This window comes from Anguilla rostrata, chromosome 13 (genome assembly GCF_018555375.3).
Source record: "Anguilla rostrata isolate EN2019 chromosome 13, ASM1855537v3, whole genome shotgun sequence".
NCBI classification, from domain to species: Eukaryota; Metazoa; Chordata; class Actinopteri; order Anguilliformes; family Anguillidae; genus Anguilla; species Anguilla rostrata.
The window spans coordinates 16,575,486-16,583,816 of NC_057945.1; the positions used below are offsets into that span (position 1 = coordinate 16,575,486).

An 8,331-nucleotide genomic window follows, 5' to 3' on the forward strand; every position below is an offset into this window, starting at 1 on the left:
GCCTGTGCTGGGACTGGGAGTGGGGGAGAAGGGGGGGGGGAACCCGGCCAAGCTCAGCCCTTTTGTAGGTCACTCTGCGCAGGCATGGGACCAGACAGCTGTGGCCTTCTCCAGGGCCCGCCTAGCGCAATCAGAGCAGCCGGCTCGGGACTGGAAGAGACAGCTCTATTTTTACCGCCGTCCACAGTCCAACGACCGCACCGACCGCGCTTTATAAAAATAATGTTTTTTTCCCCCCTCCCTCATCTTCTCATCGTCCGCGCATCGCCTCGGCTTCGCTAAGCCACTCGAACCTCGGAGCGCGAGCTGCTTTTCGCCGCTGGGTAAAAATGAAATGAAATTACGCCGGTCCCTGCGGACACAGGAACACAGAGTTGTGTTTCGGGTCTGTTAGGAGCTCTCTGCACGACGCGGCGCGAGCTACAGCAAACCAGGAAGTCCTGCGGGAATGGGCACGCGCGCTCGCGTGTGTGTGTGTGTGCATGCTCGCGTGTGCGTGTGCGGGTGTGCTGCATGTGTGTGGCTGCGTGCGTGTGCGTGCGTGTGCGCGTGTGCGTGCGTGTGCTTGTGTGTGTGTGTGTGTGCTCGTGTGTGTGCATGCGTGTGTGTGTGTGTGTGCATGTGCGTGTGCGTGTGCGCGCGAGGGTGAGGAAGGGAAGCTATCAAGCGGGATTACGAGCAGCCAGAGAGAAGGGAAGTAAATGGAGGATGTCAGACTCATTTCCAGGAGGGCCGGGGTGACGCTGGACTGCAAACAATTCCACTGGCTTAACGGGTCCAAGGTGACATAAACACAAACGAAGCGCTGCAGATTAACTCTGGGTGAAGAGCGGCGGTGTACACACAAACGTCCCAGCGCGGAGCAGTGCGAGCGGGGCGGGACTGAGGCGGTTTCCACGGCGCGTGGATCACAACGGAGAGCGGGGCCCGGGCGGCGGCGGCGGGCGGAGGTACGCACCGTGACTTTGTGGTGCCCGGTCAGGTTGGGCCACTCGCACAGCAGCTGCGCCTCGGAGAGCGTCAGCACGCAGGGCGTCTCCCCGATCAGCACCGTGTAGTTGAGCCGCGAGTTCCCGGGGGCCGAGGGGATCAGGTTCCGGCCCTGCGAGGGGAGAGAAGCGAGCGTCCGTTCACACCCGCGTGCCTCCATTCAGACAGACAAAGCACAGATCTGAACCACAACAGAATACTCCAGTTACCCATTAATTACCTATAGCACCCGTGAAACTTTAATCACTCAGTGCATTAGTCAGATCAAATGAGCTCATTAAATTAGCACCGGGCACTTACTGCTGATCATCATACATGCATTTCAACATTTTTCAATATCGATTATGACTCTTTCAAAGTGGCAACAGTAGACAACCCCAAGACAGGAGGGGACGCTGAGACGACAACGACCAGCTGCCCCACTTCCTGAAACAGCGGCACAGACGCGCGCTGGATTCACAGGTAGGCGCAGCGGCGCTGCCGCGTCCCCCTGCCAGCCGCGCTGTGAGGCGCTGGGCCCGGAGGGCGCTTCACGCGCCGATTCGTTCCGGTATCATTTCGCTCCGCTGCTAGGAGGCACCAATCCATCTGGTGACCGAGGGATCCAATTAGGTGGGTAAATACCCTCTAAGAACACACATCTTAATTTCAAACGGGTTACATTTTACATTACCCAGGAGGATCGGCCATGAAAAATTAATTGCATGAAAAATTTAATGCACGGCTAATGTATCCGAGATTACATCGCGGGGATTGCATTTTCTTGTTCTTATTTTTCCCGCTAATGTGCAGGTTTTGCTAACAGAGCAGCGGCTGCAGTAATCAAAGGTTTCATTACAGAGTTTTCATTTAATGGTAAAGTAATGGTAGTCATGCTTCTTTTTCCCATTTTTTAAATAAGCTCAAAGCAAAAAAAGCTTTTTTTCCCCACTGTAAAATATGCAGATTTTTCTTTTTTTCTATAGCTTTGAAGTTCAAGGAGAAATGGATAAGGGAGAACTGGATCAAGTGTAAAATATTTAATAGAGCCAATCAAAGGTTTAAAAAAATGCTCCTTGAGGAAAAAAATAAATAAAGCGCTCAACACTTTTCTGATCTTAATTGGCACAGAAGGGCGGAGGGTGCATTCAGTGCAGCTCACAGGTCACATTATAGTGGAACTGAAGGTGTCCTATGCTACCAGTGCTAAGTATGGCGGTCAATGCACCTAGTGCAAATATAAAGGAAACAAACTATGGTGAAGAGGAAAAAAAGAGCAGGACTCAATACCATTGCAAAATTGTCGATGCAGGCAGCCATTTTGTCTGGTGGGGTACAAGCACATACGCACAAAGTGCTAAATCCGGTCTCATTACTTAATATCTAGGAATAACCACGGTGGGGAGGGCAGGACCCACTCGTCCTTGTGAGGGAGCAGAACGAGCCAAGTGCGGACGCATCTCTCTCTGAAGCTTGCCTCTCACCTTGAGGATGAGCGGGGAGCTGGGTTTGAGCTCCAGGATGCCCGTGGGGCTCAGGGGTTCGAAGACGGGGTCCGGGTAATAGCTGAAGGTCTCGTTGACCACCAGCAGAGACTGGACGTTGTCCATGACGAAGCCGATCTCGTCCGGGGCGCTGCCCACCTCCGAGAAGCCCTTCTCAGAGCCGGCCACGGAGGGCGCCATGCACACCATCATGGTGTTGTTGTAGACCGTGCAGTTCTGAGGAGGGCCAAGCGTCCACAGTGAAAATGGGAACAGGGCAGACATGTTGGCACACAGAATCCAGAGAGGAGCTCAACCAATCACAGAGGGCACCTGATAACAACAAATATAACAACGCCAATCGTAACTGGTGGACAGCTTCTGGCCATGCTACCCACACAGGTTCAGGGATCCCAGAAGCAGTGCCACCAAGGAGCATCCACCAATCACCATCAAGCTGTGAATGGCGATGACATGTCTGTTCTATCCCTATCTGAACATAACATAGCATAACATAATGAGGAGAACAGGCCATTCAGCCCAACAATGCTCGCCACTCTCCTGACTAAATTAGATTTTATTATCTCTGACACCATACAGACTGACTAAGACACTAAAGTGCTGAATAAACATTTTTGCCATGTGTGGATATGCGAGTCCAATCTGGTCCAGGAAATAAAAAAGCCTATGCACGTCACTTCTTCTAGCACACTACCAACTGTATAGAATATCATTAGTCACAGCCTGACATCTCTTAAAATCCAAATAAAAAGCAGGCACTTTTTGAGGCAGCGTAAAAGGATTGCAGTATTCATCATTGGCACAACGTGTGGATACAAATGCAAAAAAATAGCCAAAACAAACCTGACATTGAGAAGAACGCAAATAAAATCTCCCAGTTCCAAGACTAATGTCTCATTTCAGGTGTAAATCTGAGAAAGGTTATGCAGGCCCTGTGGTAGTGGGTAGGGGGAGCTTTGCTAGCTTTGGTTCATTGCTGGTTGACATTTCAAAGGTTAAACTGCCAGTCCAAGACAGACAGACACAAACAAGCCCAGGGACTTGGTGACTTTGACTAACAGACCAACTCACAACAGTCCCCATAAGGTGGGTAATAACCTGACTGTTACTGCAGTATTCTGTAGCAGTCCCTGTAAGGTGGGGAATAACCTGACTGTTACTGCAGTATTCTGTAGCTGTCCCTGTAAGGTGGGGAATAACCTGACTGTTACTGCAGTATTCTGTAGCAGTCCCTGTAAGGTGGGGAATAACCTGACTGATACTGCAGTATTCTGTAGCAGTCCCTGTAAGGTGGGGAGTAACCTGACTGTTACTGCAGTATTCTGTAGCTGTCCCTGTAAGGTGGGTACTAACCTGACTGATACTACAGTATTCTGCAGCTGTCCCTGTAAGGTGGGGAGTAACCTGACTGTTACTGCAGTATTCTGTAGCAGTCCCTGTAAGGTGGGGAATAAATACAGCGATACTCACGTGGAGGGACTTCACAGACCCATATTTGGCCTGCATCTTGGGCTCCTTGATGGTAGCAAGGTTGGTGCCGCTGATGGTCAGGGGGGTCCCGCCACTGCAGAGGAAGGAGGAGTCGGGTCAGTGAGTGAGCTAATGCAGAAACACAGGGGTGTGACATCACCACAAAGGCACAGAAGGCCCATCTACAATCAATACGCAAAACGCACCCAACATCCACTGTGAGATACCATCCACGCAACGACTCAAAATGCCTCCATAACAACACACCGGGTGCACACAAATCTACAGCAGCTGACTGGGACAAATGGGGACAGGCCAAATGTTCACATTCCAAACAAGCCCTTCCAGAAGAGCCTTCAGAACAGCAAAGTTAGTAAAAAAACAGTCATAAATAAAACAGATAAAACACGACTTCAGCTTCGATTCCAGCTCAAACGCGACGCGTCCGCTCGGCTCCGCGTCCGATTGGCCGCGCTCCGAGCCGCGTTTGACACCGGCCCGTTTCAGGGGCTCCGTGGCCGTTAGCGTTATTTATGCTGAGCTCCAGCCCCCCCCCCTCCCCCCCCCCTCCCCTTTCCTCAGGGGGCCCCTTTTTTAGCTCAGGTAACGCTCCGGAGAATAACCAACAGGATTTTCAAAATGGATTTTCCTCCATAAAAATTGCGACGACTATCTGCATGGATCTCTCTCCCCGACTGCATCAACACGGGCCCCCCGGGGGGATTTCAGAGTGGCTGCGCCGCCGCGGCTTCCACCTTTATTTATACGCGCGTGTGTTTTATTTGTCGAGCGCGGCGGCTAAATAAAGCACTCTGAAGGGCACGGGCGTGTGCTGTGAAACATCGGTCTTCGGGGACCGCTGGGGCACAGTCTGGATTTTACGGGGCCTTTTCGACCGGTGACTCAATGAGACCCCGTGACCCCGTGATCCCAACAAAGGCTCTCAGGCCCGTAAGTGCGCTGAACAGTCAAGGCCTCCCAAAGCTTTACTGGCTGATTAGACCTCCTTCCTCTCGCTCACGTGCCGGAGTGCAGTACCCGCAGGCCCGGGAGCGCGGAACGAGGCGTCCTCTGCGAGAGCGCGGAGCGGGGGAGGGGACGCGCGCACGCACGCTTCTGTCAGGCTCCTGCGGTGAACGATGAGGAGTGAAATTGGGCTCTGGGCGACTCCAGCCGCAGCGCAGTGATGTCACACACCCGTCAGCTTAACGAGCGACTGTCGCACTGACAGTCCCGATTCGCAGCGAAGCTGCGGCTAACGTCCTGTGTCTTTCTGAGGAGAAACCTTGGGGGGGGGGAAGCCGCCCGGGGCTGTAATTTCATGCATTATCCATTACTTCCCACCATTACCTGGGAAAACCTCATGCGTGGAAATGTGATGGAGCGCCCGGAGTGCGCACGCAGCCCGGAGTGGAGCGCGTTCCCCGATTTAAAGCCGACAGGCGCGGCAATCGCGGCACGGCTCTCGGGGAGCGGGATCCGTCAAGACGAGGGGATGCGTCTTTCCGACGGCTCGAGGTAATGGCGGTGTCTCTTAGCCGCGAGCCTCTGCCCCCCACTGCCGGCGCCGGTAACTAACAGAGGCTCCAGCTGCGCGGCGGCGGCGGCGGACCCAGGGAGCTCTTCCGGAAGAACATCCGGGGCTCGGGCTTCTTCAGCGCCTGCCAGACGGGGCCCCCGCGTATCTGGGGCGAGCGAGAGGGGCGCGCCTGGGGAAGGGCCGCTCGCCCGGGCCCCTCTGATACACCGCCTTTCCCGCCGGGGTCGGCCAGAGAGCGACCCAGCGGCGATCGGCGCGGCAGATGGGGAGAGAGAGCGAGGCGCCACAGCTGTGCTTCAGGCAGGGCCCACAGGCCTCTGGGATTTCACTCGCCTCCCCCACCCCCCCCCCCATCCTGACAACGCCATGAAGAGCGTGAGCTCAGAGACTGGAGAGAAAGGGCAAGGGAGAGGGGAGAGGAATGGGAAGGAGCGCGGCCCTTTTGATAAAACTGTGCACGACGCCGTCTTCTTCCCCACACACACACACACACACACGACAACACACACCACACCACACACACACACACACACACACACACACACACACACACACACACACACTCACACACACACACACACACACACACACACACACACACGCGAGGCTGTGCGTTTGCCCGTGCGTTGAGGCGCACGCACGACCCCTCGAGCCCTCTTCTCTCGCTCGTCCCGTCCGGCGTCGCTTGAGCCTGACCGCCCGTCGCTCCGAGTGCGTCCCCCCCCCCCACCCCACTCGTCCTCCGCGCGAGGGCCACTCGACCCCTGGCCCCCGGCTCTCCAGGGCCGCCGAGGGGGGGGGGGGTCCAGCCTCTCTTTGCGCTCTCGAGACCCGGCGGGGAGGCGGCTCAATCGAGACAATGAGCGTTTGAGTGGAGAGCTTGAGTGCCTGGCCAGACGTCAGGGCCATCCAGGGCCGGGCTTGAGTACCACCGCAGAACTACCGCCACCACAGCAGGCCTGGCGGGTTTCCTGTCGCACGTACCTCCATCCAGCGCTTACATTGCACTTTGTAACGTTGTAGCTTGTCATGCCTCCTAGTTTGACTTAGCATGGGTTAGCTCAGAGAGTAAAGTTTACTGTGTGAACTGGACTTAATGTGTTCATGGCTATGAATAACTGTTACATAGTGAGTATTGTACCTTATCTGGCCTGTGTTTTGCAGTTGTTCCGATGACCTTCGCTATGCACTTATTGTACGTCACTCTGAATAAAGGCGTCTTCCAAACAAATGTAATGTAATGTAGGTACCTGCCCGCGATCTCCAACCTCATGAGCGGAATCACGCACCACTGTCTGGAGTTTAAGGCGTCTGACTGAGGAATGTGGGGAAAAGCCCAGCACGTGTCCTGTGTTTTCCCAGGTAAAGAGGGTCTGCTGAGGGTCTGCTGAGGGTCTGCTGAGGGTCTGCTGGGGTCTGCTGGGGGTCTGCTGAGGGTCTGCTGGGGGTCTGCTGGGGGTCTGCTGGGGGTCTGCTGGGTCTGCTGGGGGTCTGCTGGGGTCTGCTGGGGGTCTGCTGGGGGTCTGCTGGGGGTCTGCTGAGGGTCTGCTGGGGGTCTGCTGGGGGTCTGCTGGGGGTCTGCTGGGTGTCTGCTGGGTGTCTGCTGGGGGTCTGCTGGGTGTCTGCTGGGGGTCTGCTGGGGGTCTGCTGGGTGTATGGATATTATGGCGTAATCGCCGTGTGTTGAACGCCAGTAAAGGCTCCGGAAAGATCAGTGGGAAAACGAAGCAGAAGGCGCAACAGGGTCGGTTCCCCGCGGCCCGCGTTTAAGATCTCTTCTGTTCGCACGTCAGCCGAAAGCGAGGGCCCGCCGTCACCGCGACCGCCGCCGCCACCACCGCCACCTCGCACCTCCATTCTGCAGCACTTCCTCCCGACGGGCTTCAGAAAACGCGCTCCTGTCACACGCCTCTTCGACACCCCGGCTCTCCGCCGCCGCCGCTCCCTCAACCGGCCGGCCCAGCATGCTCCGGGCCTCCGGGGGCCTCGCCCCGGCTACGCTGCGTGGGGGCGGAGCGGGGGTAATTGGTGTAAAGCGCTATTTTCGGAAAGACAGGGACCCGCGGCGAGAGCGCGAGGTGTTGATTGTCTTTCAGGAGGCACGCGTTTATTTTATTTATTTTTTAAACCCTGAGAGTTTAACGCCGGGGGCGGCGCGAGGGCACGGCGTGAAGTAGCGTCTCCCGCCGCTCACTTCGCCGGTCTTCACGCGCGGGGCGCGTCTGTCTGTCGAAGTACGCCACCGTCAGGGCACCTCTCGAGAGGACTGGGATAGTCTGCGAGCTCACGAGAACACGCCACTGCTACACAAGCCCTCACAGTCACAACCTGACCAATGACACAGCCAAGACGATACGCAAAGACAGCTTCAGTACGCTAAAAAAAGATTAAATGAAATAAAATGTGTCACGCCCCTCTCTTGGATTTCTTGGACGTGGTACCTGTGTATTCTCTCTCTCAATCACAGGTGGAATGCTGGCAGGTGTGTGTGATTGGCTGATTGGCTTCAGGTCTGGGCTCTCCCTTGGTCTCCAGCAGCCATGTTGTTGTTTTCAGTACATTTTGCCATTACACAGTCCATACTGCACTACACTTTACTTTAAGATTCCAATTACACTGAAACCTGTTCTTTTTCTGTTAAATCTCATTATTTTCTTAATAAATACTTTTGTTTAATGTTTGCCCCTGTGTGGTCTCCCTTTTGTTGCATTGCCATGAGCCAGGCAAGTGTAACTACGGACTATGGATCTTTCACAGACTGAATGCAGTTCACAGTGAAAGGAGGGATAGCGCGCCCCAAACGGGCTCCTAGCCTGGCCAGGCATGGGCGGGGTGTTACCTGGCGAT

At 55.1% G+C, this 8,331-nt stretch overlaps 1 protein-coding gene across 1 annotated transcript in view; it reads right to left on the bottom strand.

Annotated features, from left to right (window-relative positions):
* LOC135238318 (plexin-A1-like) overlaps nucleotides 1–8,331 on the bottom strand; it is a 231,062-nt gene that overhangs the window by 27,208 nt on the left and 195,523 nt on the right. Inside the window, exons 16-19 of the mRNA XM_064306102.1 lie at nucleotides 8,324–8,331; nucleotides 3,945–4,038; nucleotides 2,454–2,690; nucleotides 959–1,102 (exon numbers count right to left, since the gene is read on the bottom strand). The exon at nucleotides 8,324–8,331 is cut by the window's right edge and continues 160 nt beyond it. Of these exons, the coding sequence (XP_064162172.1) occupies nucleotides 959–1,102; nucleotides 2,454–2,690; nucleotides 3,945–4,038; nucleotides 8,324–8,331 (483 nt within the window). The remainder of the gene's footprint in view (nucleotides 1–958; nucleotides 1,103–2,453; nucleotides 2,691–3,944; nucleotides 4,039–8,323) is intronic.